Source organism: Mauremys mutica, chromosome 3 (assembly GCF_020497125.1).
Source record: "Mauremys mutica isolate MM-2020 ecotype Southern chromosome 3, ASM2049712v1, whole genome shotgun sequence".
NCBI classification, from domain to species: Eukaryota; Metazoa; Chordata; order Testudines; family Geoemydidae; genus Mauremys; species Mauremys mutica.
The window spans coordinates 58,025,246-58,041,909 of record NC_059074.1 but is presented as its reverse complement, the minus strand read 5'-3'; the positions used below and the strand labels follow the sequence as shown (position 1 = coordinate 58,041,909).

Genomic DNA, 16,664 nt, shown 5'->3' with positions numbered 1-16,664 from the left:
GATTACTGACAGGGCTTAATTGTTAAACTTCATTGCCAGGTACAGTATCATATTTTCTAAATATGTTACATTTATCTAATATATTGAAGTTACACATATACAATTTCTCAATTTTTTTCTAATATCTGAAAAATATTAATACAAGTTAAACAAATTACAGACGGTGAGCATTAGCAATTAGCATTGCATAGGCCAAATGACTTTCTCTTAACCTGCTGCTGTAAAGCAAGAGTTAATTGTGTGGAAATTGTGTGTTATTTACAGCACATTTTAAAAACAAAATATTTTGCAAGTTTTCATATGAGTACATAAACAAAACAATGGAAGGACAAAACACAGTCAAATTTTAACTCTCATGTTCCATAACTGCATAATTCAACAGTCAAAAGCACCATCTGGACAGTGAAGGTAGACGGAGTAGAGGATATGAGAGAAGTGTAAGTACCATGGAGAAAGGATTATAGTAGCGTGCTAGAAAGAGTGAATGCACCGTATATACTCGGTAAAGTACAACACCACAGTGACATCTGGGAGGTAGGACATGAATGCTGTGCTGTACATTTAATAGGAACCTTGTCAGAAGTGGAGAAGGTGGCGCCGACCCTCCTGGAACTAGATGATGTACAGAGCATAATGGTCTGATACTAGAATGCTCACTCGACCTTGAGCGAGTGTGATGTTTTCCCCTAATGACTGGCTGCTCAGTTGTTCTTGGGGTTGGAAGTCCCCTTCTAGAAAGACATGGTAGCAGAACCCTAAAACATTAGGGCCAAAAAGAAATTGTTCAGTCATTAGCTCCACATAAGCTTCCCCATGCCTCCCTCCACCAGTGAAAGCAACCGAAAGCCTACTTAATAAGACACATGCTCACATTGTCAGACTCTGAAAAATGATTAATTCAACCTACAATTCTGTTTTCAAAATGATAAACAGAAAAACCATCACTGCAGATACCTATGCCATGTAAACCTGTAGTTCAAAAATTGCATTGAATTTAACAGCTGGTTGGCGAAAAATATTAGCTTCATCTTCAGTTACTTTAACCATAGCAAATGAAGACTAATGCACATCTGGAAAATACTCTGATGAAGTACCACCATTACAGAAAAAAAATATCAGAGCCTACTTTTAACCACTGTACACGTGTTTTCAAAAATGCACATTTTTATTGGTGTTAAAATTTTACCTGAATTCCCATGAAGGCCCCAGGTCAGTAAGGTACCTAAGCACATGCATAATCTCACTAGCGTCTTGGGGACAACTCGTGTTTAAAATTAGATATGTGCTGAAGTATTTTGCTGTACTGGGGTCTAAATTAGAGATACAATTCTGCAGGACTAATAATGAAAATTGTATTAAAGTAAAAATGAAGTACAGTTTATTAATGGCCTCAGTATAACAATGTTAAATATAATATAGCAATGTTAAATATAATCACTTGAACTATGAGTAAGTAAGAAAATAAAATTAACTTTTAAATAAACAAATTGTGCCTTTTAAATTCTTTTCTGCTTTTCACAGCTGTGTGACATTCCATAAAACGCATTGTTATTTAGGACACTTTTGAATTGAGCCTTCTCACTACTTCTGTTTACAATATTTTATTTGTTAATTAATTTATTTTTTTCGGACTTCTAAACTACAGCTACTGGTACCCATTCATAAGTTAAAAATCCCAACATAAACAAAGGAGTGCCCGTACACCTGCCCACTCCCAATACACACTTACCTGCTTCCCTTTTATTTCTGGTGGAATTCTATATACACCTCTACCCCGATATAATGCTGTCCTCGGGAGCCAAAAAATCTTACTGCATTATAGGTGAAATTGTGTTATATTGAACTTGCTTTGATCCACTGGAGTGCGCAGCCCCGCCCCCCCGGAGCGCTGCTTTACCGCATTATATCCAAATTCATGTTATGTCGGGTCGCATTATATTGGGGTAGAGGTGTACTAATAATCTTTTTAGGACTAGAATTTTTTCTATTATTTTTGTAGTTCCAAAATATACTATTCTACGATACTTATAGTTTGGCTTTGGGGCCACCTCTAGAGAAACAATATATTTCTTGGAAGTCCAGTTACAACTCCAACTACAGTTAAACTTGAGTTACACTTAAAGCAGGTATTCTGCTTCTTTACGTATGAAAAATAAAGTATATCCTCCCCAAAATTAAACTACTTGTTCTTGGGTATAGAATGAATTTTCTAAGAATTTATGAGGTAAACTTAATTAAAACTCAGTCCTTTGAATAACTGAGTAACCACTGTAAAGATGGCCATGGCCTCCATTCACTTGTTCATCTTCACCTCTATAAATCATAGAGGGCTACCATCTTTCCTGAGGGCCGCTTGTCTTTATTTTCATTGGGAACAATGTGGGACAATGTCCACTTTGTTAACAGAGGGTAGCCAGTGGCCTCGGTCCCATTATCAATTCAATCAATTCAATCTAAAATGGGTCCAAACACACTAAAATGCTTCAGTCATAATCAAAAAGACATGGTGGGTAAGAGAGTATCTTTTATTGGACCACTTGTTGGTGAAAGAGACCAAGATGAAGTGGACAATTAACACTACCGCTGTTAAAGGACAAAAACTGGGAGTTAGTGCGTTTCAGGTTGTTGAAATAAGCCATAAATCCAGTGTCTTTATTGAGTCCATGATTTTTAGTGTCTAGCAAAGTTATGAATTTAAGTTCATAGACTCACAAAGGTTTTGCAGGTTTCCTTTTAGGCTAAGTGCTAAGAGGTCAGGTATGCAGTGATAGCTTTGTGAAAGGGTAAGATGGCGTTTTTGTCTTTTATCATTTTTCTGTGTGTTCATTCAAGAGCCTAGTGATTGTCTCATTTCACCAACATAGATGTTACTGGGGTATACCATGTGTTGTGATAGGCATGTGTAGATCTTGAAAGGTGTGTTGTTGGTAAGTATTGATTGTCATTGCTGTGGAGACATATCTACAGGTTTTGCACCTGTTATTCTGGCAGGGTCTGGTGCCACTTTGCATTGGTGGGTTCTGGTCTGTGGGAGGTTGGTTCTGATGATGAGCTTGGTATTAACTGGCCTCTTCACCTTGAATAGTCTCTTACAATATGCATTAACTACTTATGCTAAACAATCTGTTCCAACTTGTAGTTAGCTGTGACACTCTGAGTACCTGCCCAGAGCTGAAAAAGAGCTCTGTGTAAGCTTGATAGCTTGTCTCTCTCACCAACAGAAGTCGGTCTAATAAAATATATTACCTCACCCACCTTGTTTCTCTAATATCCTGGGATCAACACAGCTACAATAACACATTAATCATAATCAGATGCTTATTGCATGATGGAACAACAGGCCAGAGCTAAGGTTATTTGGGTGGCTGAGCTGTGCATTTCTAGCCAGAGACTCCATCTGGTAGAAGTAGACTGCTGCACTGTAAGGCGGGGAGTAAAATGAGACTGAGCCAGGGCCACTCTTCTCCCCCACAGCACCCTGCTAGACCCAAAACTGAGCTGGGGAGACCCTGACACTGTGGGGGCACTATAACCCAGGCAGTACCTTTCCTCCATTCCACCATGTGGCCTGCAGAGAGGAGCCAGATATAAGAACATAAGAACAGCTATATTGGGTCAGACCAATGGTCCATCTAGCTCAGTATCCTATCTTCTGACAATAGCCAATGCCAGGTGCCTGAGAGGGAATGAACAGAACAGGTAATCATCAAGTAATCCATTCCCTTTCGCCCATTCCCAGCTTATGGCAAATATAGGCTAGGGACACCATCCCCTGCCCATCCTGGCTAATAGAGATTGATGGACCTATTGTCCATGAATTTATCTTGTTCTTTTTTGAACCCTTCACAACATCCTCTGACAACGAGTTCCACAGACTGACTGTGCGTTGTGTAAAAAAGTACTTCCTTTGGTTTGTTTTAAACCTGCTGCCTATTAATTTCATTTGGTGACCCCTCGTTCTTGTGTTTTGAGGAATAAACACTTCCTTATTTACTTTCTCCACACCAATCATGGTTTTATAGACCTCAAACATATTCCCCCTTAGTAGTCTCTTTTCCAAGCTGAAAAGTCAGTCTTATTAATCTCTCCTCATACGGAAGCTGTTCCATACCCCTAATCATTTTTGTTGCCCTTTTCTGAACCTTTTCCAATTCCAATAGATCTTTTTTTGAGATGAGGTGACCACATCCGCATGCAGTATTCAAGATGTGGGCGTACCATGGATTTATATAGAGGCAATATGATATTTTCTGTCTTATTATCTATCCCTTTCTTAATGATTCCCCACATTCTGTTCGCTGTTTTGACTGCTGCTGCACAGTGAGTGGATGTTTTCAGAGAACTATCCACAGTGACTCCAAGATCTCTTTCTTGAGTGGTAACAGCTAATTTAGACCCGATTATTTTATATGTATAGTTGGGATTATGTTTTCCAATGTGCATTACTTTGCATTTATCAACATTGAATTTCATCTGTCATTTTGTTGCCCAGTCAGCCAGTTTTGTGAGATCCCTTTGTAACAATTCACAGTCTGCTTTGGACTTAACTATCTTGAGTAGTTTTGTATCATCTGCAAATTTTGCCACCTCCCTGTTTACCCTTTTCCCCAGATCATTTATGAATATGTTAAATAGGACTGGGTCCAGTACAGACCCCTGGGGACACCACTATTTATCTCTCTCCAGTCTGAAAACTGACCATTTATTTCTGCCCTTTCTTTCCTATCTTTTAACCAGTTATTGATCCAGGAGAGGACCTTCCATCTTATCTCATAACAGCTTACTTTTCTTAAGAGCCTTTAGTGAGGGACCTTGTCAAAGGCTTTCTGAAAATCTAAGTACACTATATCCACTGGATCACCCATGTCCACATGCTTATTGACCCACTCAAAGAATTCTAGTAGATTGGTGAGGCATAATTTCCCTTTACAAAACACATGCTGACTCTTCCCCCAATAAATTGTGTTCTTTACTACAGTTTCAACCAATTTGCCTGGTACCGAAGTTAGGCTCACCACTTGCAATTGCTAGGATCACCTCTGGAGCCTTTTTTAAAACATTGGAGTCACATTAGCTATCCTCCAGTCATCTGGCACAGAAACTGAAATTAGCCATTCTGCAATTACACAGTTCAGTTCCTTCAGAACTCTTGGGTGAATAGCATCTGGTTCCTGGTGACTTATTAATGTTTAATTTATTAATTTGTTCCAAAACCTCTTCTAATAACACCTCAGTCAGGAGACAGAAACGCCACTGAGGGAGAGCAGGGACCTTTGGACCTCTGGACATCCCAGAATACGCTGTGATTTTCTCTGTCCTGTTCTAATTGGCTGTTTGTTCTAACCCTCTCCTTCTCCTCCCTTCTCACCAAACCCTTCCCTTCAGCTTCATTCTGCATCTGTCTCTCCTCCTGTTCCCTTTTCTGTCCTCCTTACCCATTCCTTCCCCTTTCTTTACATTTAGCTGCTCCCCTACTAAATAACCCTCTCACCCCAAAATAATAATTGTTGAACTAGTATCCCATTTGCTGCCATCACATTGATCACTCTGCTTGTATGTTACACCCCTTCCCCCACCCTGTGTCTGTCTTAGATTATATTAGATCATTGTTTCCTCATAACCCTGAATTTGTCGGCATCCCTCTGTTTTCTCTCATCTTATACTTAATTTGAAAGCACATGTTTGTACAGTACAATGGGGTCCTACTGGGGCTCCTAGGTGCTTCAATAATATAAATAATATATAACAACAACAATTATTATTTATTTATTTTATTATTAAGGCTGCCAGATAGTTCCCATTATAAAACTTTATTTTCAGTTGCTTATAACTTGTCTAGTTTCTATCACTTCAACTGAAATCTTCCATGCCAGGTGACTGCCTCAGTATTTTTTTTTTAAATTTCAGACAAAACAGATTAGCCATTTCTGAGAATGAGGCTAGGGAAAAATAAATTGGTCTGACAATGTTAAAAACATGGAAATCTTTGAGATGCTCTAGTACAGAGGAGAAGGACTGGGACAAGTTGGAGGGGATGGGGCAGGAGATGTCAAGCTTGGGTCTGCACCCACCATAGCACTTTTCCCTCTAGAGCCTGGAATGGAACACAAAATTCCTGAGTTTCACTATTGCTCTGATATCAGCAAATATTTATAAAACCTACTGCTAATGTGTCCCATCCCCCCTCCCTTGCAGGGTCAGACAACCCACTACTGCTATTAATTACTCCATTAGCATAAGAGATGAAGGTTTGAGCAGTGGATCTAAAGGTTCCAATCTTGCTGCTGACCTCTGTGGGTGTCAGTATGGTGCTACATGATGGAATTTATTTTTTTTCAGTGTGCTTTTTTTTTTTAAATATAAGAAATCACACACAAAAAACCCACATTAAAAGAATACTATTAAGGTTACAAAGCCAAGTACTCAAAAGTTAGGAAAAGCTTCCTCTGTGCAACCTTAATTTAGCATCCTTACATATATGAATTATAGTAGTATTTTATTACGTAAACATATGCTACTTTTTGCATGGGATACCTTAGCCCATAGACTCCAAAGACCTCCTGGGCAAAGCATTTAGTTTGTTGTTTTTTGTGGCATTTAGCATCTCTCTTAAAGCTTATTTTGTCTTCTGTACCAACAACTATATTACCAATCTCCTATTTCATTTATGTTTAGAGAGAGGTTTCAGGCAAGTGGATCCAATCCCAGTCAAGATCATGAGGTGCACTCATGATGGTACTGAGGATAATGGAGCTTTGGTCATAGGCGCCAACTTCTAATGGCGCCAGTCGGTGCTCGATCCCCCTCTGCCACCAGCCCTGCCCTGACTCCATCCCTGCCCTGCCCCCTCCCACACCCATTCCAATCCCTTCCCCAAAGTCCCCACCCCAACTCTGCCCCCTCCCTGCCCCATTTGACTCCTTCCCCAAACCCCTGCCCTGGCCCTGCCTCCTCCTCTGAGCGCTCCATGTTCCCACTCCTTCCCCCGTCCCTCCCGGAGCTTGCTACTGCTGTTTGGTGGCAGCAAGCGCTGGGAGGTAGGCAGAGGATCTGGGATGCAGTGCACTTAGGGGAGGAGGCAGAGGTGGAGGAGGAGGTGAGGTGGGGCAGGGCGGGGAGCTTGGCTGCTGGTGGGTGTAGAGCACCCACCTAATTTTTCCCCATGGGTGCTCCAGCCCTGGAGCACCCATGGAGTCGGTGCCTATGCTTTTTCTCATTCCCAGCATGCTGCCCAGAGCTTAAACTATTTTACTGCATCCCACCTTGGAGACTAACCTAGAAGTTATCTAATGGCATCAGTGCTCAATTTGTAATGAAAGGGGTGCCGTGGCTCAAGCAATGAGGTGCTGGGGCTCAAGCAATTTCTCTACTTTCATAACTGACGCAGCAAGCCCAGAGGTGCTGGAGCTCAGCCCTGGCAAGCCTTGGCACAAATGAAGCACTGACTAGCATTAGCAGGAAAACCTTTAATCCCTGTCAATGATTTTAACACAGCTGACTGATGTTTCATCAGGTGCTGATCTGCTGAGATTCCCTAATAAACATAGGAATTAAGCCATGTATAAAATGTTAAAGGGTGGTTATACAGAATGCTGTAGGAGGTAGGATGTTGGACATCCTGTTACAATTGCTGATTAATGGGAATACTTGGTAGAGGGCAATTTGGACAATAAGTGCCTCTTGCTTTCACCTGATCTTTACTTTGTCTTCTTTAAGCAACTTTCAAATCAGCAAGGTCTGAACAATTGTAACTGACCTCCTGATGGAAAATGGATGGCCCCAAGGACACTATTTCTATCCCAGCTACCGATCTTGGTGTTAGTCGTGATGGAAATTAGGGGACTGTGTTGGTGCTGCATGCCTGAACTGTGGCGGGGGCGGGCAGGCTGAGCTGATTTGAAGATAATCCTCTGGAAGTCCCCAGCCTGGTTCTCTTGTGGTGGAGAGAAGAGGATACCTCGAGGAGGACTGGTCTAGTGCAGTATTTGCCATTGGACAAGCATGAGTTATCTAGCATATTAAATACGCTACTTGATGGTACTGTTGTGGTATTAAGCATATGATGAAGTAATAAATCAAAGCACTCAGTCCTGTGTAGACATCTTTGTACTGAATGTCTAAATTAGTTGATTATTTCGCTAAAACCAGATAAATACACCATAGTGCAGGTTCCTTATCATGACATGATGAGACAGATTCCTTATCATGACATGATGAACCAGATTCCTTATCATGATGACAGATTCCTTATCATGACATGATGAACCATTAAGAAGCAAAAGGGAGAGGTAGAATTCACCATTCCCTGGGCTGCTGCTGTTTCTGCAGCCCAGGTTCCCTCTCCTGTGGCATTATCAGAAAGAGGAACTGTCTATCTTCAACTAGGACGTAAAGGAGTACTTAGTGACATGGATGCTTTTTAAAAGGTAAAGAAATATTTTTAAAAGTCCAGAATGGTTTTGATAATCTTCCTGACCTCCCCTAATAACAAATGTCACATTAGTAAAAAATACCACTCAGACACTTTAAGTGATGATTGTTGTGGCTATAAGGAGACTGACTACTGGATAACTGGAAGGGATTTTAACACAACGGAGGCCATGACACTGCAGTACCAAGCTACAAATCCATTAAGTACTGTATATATAAATCAGTGCAAAGCTATTATATATATCACAGATGTATCCAGTCTCAAATGTGCTCACAAAAACATAAAAGAAGGCTAACTAAATGTGTAAACATTTTATGTTTCCTATGTTTTGTGCAAGTGCTATCAAAACTTTAAAATAGTGAGTAAAGTTTGGATCTCAGATGTAGGTTAATTCCTTATTGGGAGAAAAATAGCTTGTTGTAGACATAAAATATAGTACATCTTAATGTAATATAATTACAAGTGTGTTCATTCTTAGAATGCAAAAGCAGAGTGCATTTTACAAGCTTACATTTGTAACTTTCAGACGTCCAACAAAATACACCAGATTCACATTCTCTGCAAAACAGTTTCTCTCCATTTGAAACAGCTGCAAATCCCAAATGATCAAAAATCATGAGTCAGACCCATCCCCCAATCATGAGATTAGCATACAAATCATTAGATTTTTAAAATAGTGTGTGTGTGTGTGGGGGGGGTTGTTTTGTGTTATGATTTTTGATCCTTTAGAAGGAAGCAGCCCACCCTCAATCTGTGTATGATCATTTCAGGTTCAAAATCACCCTTAAATACACACACAGAAATCCAGGCCTGCCCAATGGCTAGTGCAGAGAGGGACTTCACTTGTCCTGTCTAATTCCCTGTGGTGATAGCAAAAGCCATTCTATCTCCACCCCATTCCCTTAGCAACATCCTATCTCTCTTTACTCCCATTACACCTCCTTGACCACTCACATCTCCCTCTGCATGCTCCCTCAGATTCTCTTCTCCCCCATGTGGCTCCTATGGTCATTTGCTCACTCTGCATATTATCCTTCCTTTCCTTTGCTCTCCTTCCCCTCTTATTCTCCCTCTCTGGCACCCTTTATTCCCCCTGTAACCTAAATCTCCATCATTTCTCCCACAGTGTCTTTCCTCCCATTTTTCTGTCCAGTTTCTTAACCGTATAGCATAAGAGATGGCCATCTTCCCTGAGGGCAATCTGGCTTCAGTCCCATCAAGAGCCACGGGAAATGATAGCTATCACTACTAATTTCTGTACTTACTCTTTGCTTGAAGGTTGTTTTTTTTTTTAAAAAGCATGGGAAAAATTCTTTTTCTTTCTTACAATACATGAGACACACACATTTTTCACGTTGTAAAAATATATAAATACCCTCTTTTAAAGCACAAACATATAAAGCACAAGGCTACTGCAAAAATGGCTGAAATTTGAAGTTTAGCAAGAGCATTCTATTCACTAAGAGTTGTATGATTTGTCTATCTTCAGGGGAAAATCAAAACTCAACTTACAAACATATAAGCAAGTTTTGAGTATGCACAGTGGGCATCCATTAAGTTTTTTAACACAGCATAATAAAGCACTGAACCTTTTTCAAAACATAGTGTTAAATCCTGGCCCCATTGAAATTAATGCTAAAACGCCTATTGACTTAATTAGGGCAATAATATCATTTACAATTAATATTATCTTTGCTTGCCCTGGCACAGGAGTTGCTACTGGGACAGGAAAATAAAAAATATATAAAATAAAATTAAACAAGAAAAAAAGCAAAAATCCTCCTACCTTTAGACTAAGCATAGAAAATCATAGGCATCGGGGTTAAAAATCAAAGATTCAGTGGAATCTGCAATCTGTCTGCAATTTTTACTACATTATACAAATTATAAGCTTTTTGTTTGAAAACAAAATTAATTGTTTATCTTTTTTTCAATGCAGCTATTCACCTCTCATAGTGTAAATAGGGGTTCTGCTGCCCTGTTGACCCAGCCTTACAGAAATCTGTCCCCAGCAAAAGTGGGATCTTACCCCTCTTTCACTATCGCATCAAGATGTGCACTTAAACCTAACTGGAACCAGTAGAATACTACCATTATTAAGCACATATATTTCTTTTCCTTGCTGTTTTTTGTTAAAATGAAGAACCTGGGTGCAAAATGCCTATATTATTATAGCATAGGAGGTGAAAGTTAAAATCACAATAAATGCACAGTAAAACTCAATAAAAGCAAAAGTCGAAATTGCGGCAGCAATATTAACATTGCATAATCACAAAGTGTAGTATTTTCTATACATGTCTTTTAATATATTTCTATTTACAAGGTGAACTGGATACCTTAGAAAATAAAGGATGTACAGCATGTCCATATTAACATTGTTATTTGAATGCGGCAATCTTTTAATTCTTGCAACTTCAATTGTGCAACTTTTATGTTATATTAAGAGAATCTGTTTTGCAATTATTTATTGTTAGCTTCACATTTTGTACGTAGATTTGTCTGTCAAAATTATTTTTAAAATAAAAAAACCAGGAAGAAATATCAGTGGTGATATACAATAACAGAGCAATCTTTCACGGCTTCAACATATTATACATACATCCTGATCCTAGAGATTCAGTGCCAAAACTTCCAGGACTTAATGGGTGAAGGATTTGAATAATTAAATTTACACAAAAGTGACTTTTGATCTTGGCCTATGAGTTTATCCATAAATAAAGAAAGCCAGAAAACTTCTATACTATGACATAATATGTATGAGGCCAACATACCAGGCAATGACAATCCTGTAACATAGATGTGGGCTCATCAGTACTTTAAACTAAGGCAGCATGAATTACTTTGTTTTAGTAATTTTATACATTTAGTGTTTTACAGGTGACATTTAAAGTAGCAGCAGGTGCACCGGAATCAATTTGACTAAGAGAGAAGGTTTCTGCATCAATCCTACCTTTCTGTTTCAGATGCGGAGTCTTTCCTAGTCTGTTTTTGGCTGTTATATCTTTCCACTTTTCTGGACTGCCTGTGAAATGAGATGTCAAAAAAATGTAAAAAGAAGAAAAGATACAGGGAATATGAAGAATAAAGCTTTAATTATGTATTACAATGATAATGAAAAGTAGTTGACAGATGGAAAAATGATAGCTATCTTTATGAATGGGCTGTTGAATTAGTAGTTTAAATCACAAGATCCTTTTCTATTATAGCATTAAATTAGTTCAGGCTTGCTGGTGTGAAGGCAGTGGGTTGCCAAACAGGAGACCTTACTCAATGCTAGAGAAGAGAAAGATAATTAGTTCAGACTCTTGGGGTAGGTAGGTAGTTGCATCACTTTTTAACAAGACTTCTCACAGGATTAGAAATGACCCCTACAGTAGCTCCTAGGTCCTCCCTTGACAAGAAAATAGTGCTGCAAGAAAGAGCAGTTGCAGAAAGGACTGGGAAGTAATAGAACACTCAGATGTAAATCTGAAAAATGTTTTAAAATCACTTTTTCAAGTAATGAAGAAAACAAAATATTGTAATGAAGATCAAGTATAAATTACACTGCATATTAGTAAAACCTTGTCTTATTTTACTGTACCAAGATCGCTACAATTTTTGGAAAACTTCTAACAATTCAATAATACTTTCTTTCTATCAAATATTAACTGGTTGGTATCAGAACATATGTCTAAACCCATTTTTAAAAAATATGTAATTGGGTCATGTAAATTTAGTTAGCTTCCTTATACCTTTTCCATATATATCTTTCACAAAGAGCCAGAAGAGAGCTGAGACTGAAATTTTGCTTGTTTCCCAATTTCCAACAGTCAACTCTTTACCTGATTCTATAAAACGTGCATTTGCTGGGCCATAGTTTGTCTATCTTAACCTAGCTGAAAGCTAGATCAGCTATTCCTTAAGCAGTAGAGTTGGTCCAATTTTCAGTGACCTTGCTATGGGCATTTCACTAGTCACCTTTTGGGGCTGGGAAAGAATTTTCCCATCACTGGCCTGGGTGATTTGTAGGGCTTAGCTTCAAGAGTGTCCCTTAAAGAAGATGAGGAAGGAGGCTGGGTCTCCTACTATCTGGTAGGGAGAGGATTTCCTCCACACCCTCAACCTTCGTATGAGAAGAGGGCCATGGGGTCCCAGCAACAGTGCTTGGAGCAGGTTAAAAGTTTTGGAGGTGGACACTGGTGGATCTTCACTGGATGATTTACTGCAGGATAGTTTCCCAGATGTGTTACTAAAGTTGCCATCATTAAACCATATTCCTAGTGTTTTACCTTTCTTCCTGTGATGTCCAATGAACAGTCATTTCAAGCCTGCAAAATTATGTACATGACATCAAGTTTGCAGGAAAATTCTCCTGCACACTAATACTATTCTTTGTATCTGACCTGGCTGTTATAATTTGTGTAAAATAAAAATACTTCTATAGAGAAGAATATGGAGATACCAGGGCAATTTCTGCACTGTTATGGCAATGTCATTGAGGCCAAAATGAAGGCCATGGGGATAGCTCAGTGGTTTGAGTATTGTCCTGCCTAAACCCATGGTTGTGAGTTCAATCCTTGAGGGGATCACTTAGGGATCTGGGGCAAAATCAGTACTAGGTTCTGCTAGTGAAGGCAGGGGGCTGGACTCAATGACCTTTCAGGGTCCCTTCTAATTCTATGAGATAGGTATATTTTTCATGAAATTGAGAGGGATTTCTTGTTCTCATTCAAGACATTACAGTGGGTGTCTGGGAAAATCACCAAATTCAGCTTTCTTGTCATTTATATGCAACTTATATAAAAAGTTCAGCCTGGAAGGTAGATAAAGTCTGGTGCTGCTCTCACAGAACCAGTGTCAATTAGGAATAACTTGCCTGAAGTCAGTGAATTACAACAGCATAAAACTGTTTAAGTAGAGATTTGGGCCTTCTATGTACAGGTTATCTCATTGCAGACTATGGCACCATGAAAAGGACTGCCCCAGGAAGGGGGAAATACAGCTGAGCCCAAGATAAAAATTATCAACTTGCAGTTGATAGCCAAATCGAGGACATAAAGAGATCAACAGCTGATCTGTTGCCCCCTTTCATTAGAGTCAAAGGCAGAAATGTGACTGTACAATTCGATTGAATTGGGTACCACAGAGATATACAGTAAGTGGTGTACAAGTGGTGTACACCCCCATCTGTCTGTATCTATTGGTTGTCTCTTGACTTATACATAGATTGTAAGCTGTTTGTGGGCAGGGACCATCTTTTTGTTGTGTTTGTACAGCGCCTAGCACAATGGGATGCTGGTCCATGACTAGGGCTCTAAGTGCCACTGTAATACAGAGGAGGAGGCAAGCCCAATAACTGAAGAGTATTTTCTGTGCATGCTTTCACCATCATGATTCAGAAATTGCAAATATATTATCAGGAATCTCTACATGTGCTCTGCATCTGTGGAACGTGTTTTTCACTATTATTTATAATTCTTTGTTTGTATCCGTATTTACAAGTCAGCTCTTGTTCATTTCTATTGCTATAATGCAAGGTGCTCTCACACATTTGTGTGTGAGACACTCTTTGCTTTTGTGGAGTTGTATTCATTTTTAACTCTATTACGGAATGAGGCCAGCAAACATCTGATATCCAACTCTCTCTACGGGATGTGGCCATCAGTGTTCCCTTAAATACACAAAGGTTAGCCTTCATGGGTATGTCTACACAGCATCTTGTAGTGAGTGGGGAGTAAGCCTCTCAGCGCTGGTCAACAGGACCACAACTTCAAAGCACTCTCTATACAGCTATTTTTAGAACATTAGTGCAAGCCGTGCTAACCCGAGTTGGTTGAGCTGAGCTGGGCAACTTGCTCCAAAATCCTGTGTAAACATACCCTGAGAGGTAACCAATGCAGACCGCCATTCAAATAAAAAAAAAGGAGAGATTGATTGTTTGCTGACTGTTGCACAAGGAATGTTGACAACCCCCAAATTCTATTTGACACAGGAAATAAGACGTGGAGAGATGCACAAGGAATTGATGTTGATAAAATCAACTTCATGCACTAAGCTAGGCAGGTAAAATACAGAAATAAAACTAAGATGAAATACACATTTCAAGATTTGTATTTTAGACCTTGGGGAAAATGAGAAGAAACTCAGTGTCTGAACTGGAAATTGTGTATACAGACATCAGAGTATTATAGTTAAAATAATTGATCACAGATGATTTTCATGTTCTCCTCAAGCTATTGCAATGTTTGATTAGGATTAAACCGTTATATCGTATGTTTCACAGGTAGAAACAGAAAATGGAAACACCTCTTAAACAAACTAATTTTGCATTAATGAAGATCTTGTTAGCAGTTGTATTCTACTGACTAAAATCATGTAGGTTTTCACAAAAAAATACTCTAAAAAATTAGTTAATTAACAGGTGTAATCCTGTTCTCCCATCATGCTCTGTACTTTAGACTTCTGTTGCATTTATTTTCCTTACATAATTCTTTTACTCTCCCATATGCAGCCAAAATTAAGAAGCATAAAGCAGGAGATCTGTGTTAGTATTTAAGATTCTTTACAGATGCTGCAATTGTCTTTGAAGGCCCCAAAGCAAGGAAGCTATCTGAGTAGCCCCACTGAGTTCAATTAGTTCAGTGGGGCTACTCATGGGCTAGATGTCTCAGCCCTTAGAGGACTATTCAGCAGAGTAAGACCATCTTCCTCTTACTCCCAACTGGCCCTGCTCAGATTGTGACTATTGCTGCAGTGTGTGTGTGTGTGGGGGGGAAGTACCCACAGAATCAGTGCCTGATTCTCCTCACTACAAACAAAGTGGAAGAGAAGGACTGGGAATAGTAAGAGCCCTGGTTCCACCTGTTTATGTGCTGGGCACACAGGCAGGAATAAGCTACTCTATGGAAAGGGCTGAAGAAACTTACTGCTTCCCAAGATTGAGCAAGGGAAGAACTGAAACTGTCACAATTAGTTCTCTGGTCTGCTCCTGGAGGAGCACACCTTGAGACACAATTTATGTTGTGCTTCCCCCTTGTTCTGGAGGGTGGTGATTTGCTGCCGCCCTATTCCAAGAGCAAATTATAATACCCCTCTCCTTAACCATGCAGACTAAACTGCAGTGCCCAGCTCATGGGGCGAATAAGTGGGAGCTGTGCACCTGACCTATACTTTAATGCCTGTACCCAATGTCCAGAGTGCACACAGGGGTGTATGCTGGGCACTTACTCCATGTTCAAATTTAGCCACTTAGTGTACTCTATATAAAGAGGTTAAATATGTTAGTATGAAAAAACAAACAGCTATAATGTATATTTAGCGATAAAGAGAATGAAAAAGCATATAAAATACAATATTTATAACAGAGAATGTTGTTAGGGAAGGAAATTGTTCACTGTTCATAAATTAGAATCAATAATTCATTTACTTGGAACTAAAATTTGATTTAATAAGGATACCTCTGTGTTGCTCCAGATTTAGCACTTAGGTGGTTTATACTGTCTTGTTTTGGAATGCAAGACTCCAGCGTCCTTGTTCTTCACAAATTTTGGAAACATGGAAGTGAATTGGACAGAATGGACAGAAACAGAGAGATGGTCACATGCAGTGAAGATGGAGACATGCAGTCAAAATATATAAACCAACAGCATTCAGGTACTAAGTACTGACCGAACTGCATTTCTGATGTCCCCTTTATTCACATGTTTAAAGGGGATATTTTAAAAATCTGTGGCACCATGGTAAGTACAAAAGTAAAACATCAGTGACTGAAAAATGTAAAATCTATATTGAACTACAGCACTGTAGCTCACCAATTCCCATTTTCCTTATTGAGAATAAATCTAAATTTTGTAAATTAGAATAATAGATAAATGCTTCTTCCTCAATCCAAATGAAAATTCAAATAGCATTTGAAAAATAATATTTTGGTATTAAGTACTGGCAAGTTATCTTGATTAAAATCAAGTAAATTCTATTTGCATTTAAGGAAACTTTCCTAAATATCCATACTAAAATTACCAGATGTTTTGATGTTTTGATACATAACTGCTCAATAATCACATGAAGGCAGCAAACTGACCCAGCAAGAATATTTAAAAAAAATTATTCTAGTGATGGTCAAAATATGTCTCGTAATTTCCATACTATTTTCATTTTATGCTTAAACTCTTTTAACATCTTTACAATTTATCCAGAGCTCACAATTTGACTTAAATATAACTGTTCTGTCAGTTTTCACATGTAGGCTGTA

At 39.0% G+C, this 16,664-nt stretch overlaps 1 protein-coding gene across 3 annotated transcripts in view; it reads right to left on the bottom strand.

The window, feature by feature from the left end:
• The window catches only part of RIMS1 (regulating synaptic membrane exocytosis 1), a 348,972-nt gene that overhangs the window by 134,046 nt on the left and 198,262 nt on the right, over window positions 1–16,664 (bottom strand). For all 3 annotated transcript variants that reach the window (XM_045010069.1, XM_045010070.1, XM_045010068.1), the window contains 3 exons: window positions 15,871–15,948; window positions 11,382–11,453; window positions 573–755 (listed from right to left, as the gene is read on the bottom strand). In XM_045010069.1, the coding sequence (XP_044866004.1) occupies window positions 573–755; window positions 11,382–11,453; window positions 15,871–15,948 (333 nt within the window). The remainder of the gene's footprint in view (window positions 1–572; window positions 756–11,381; window positions 11,454–15,870; window positions 15,949–16,664) is intronic.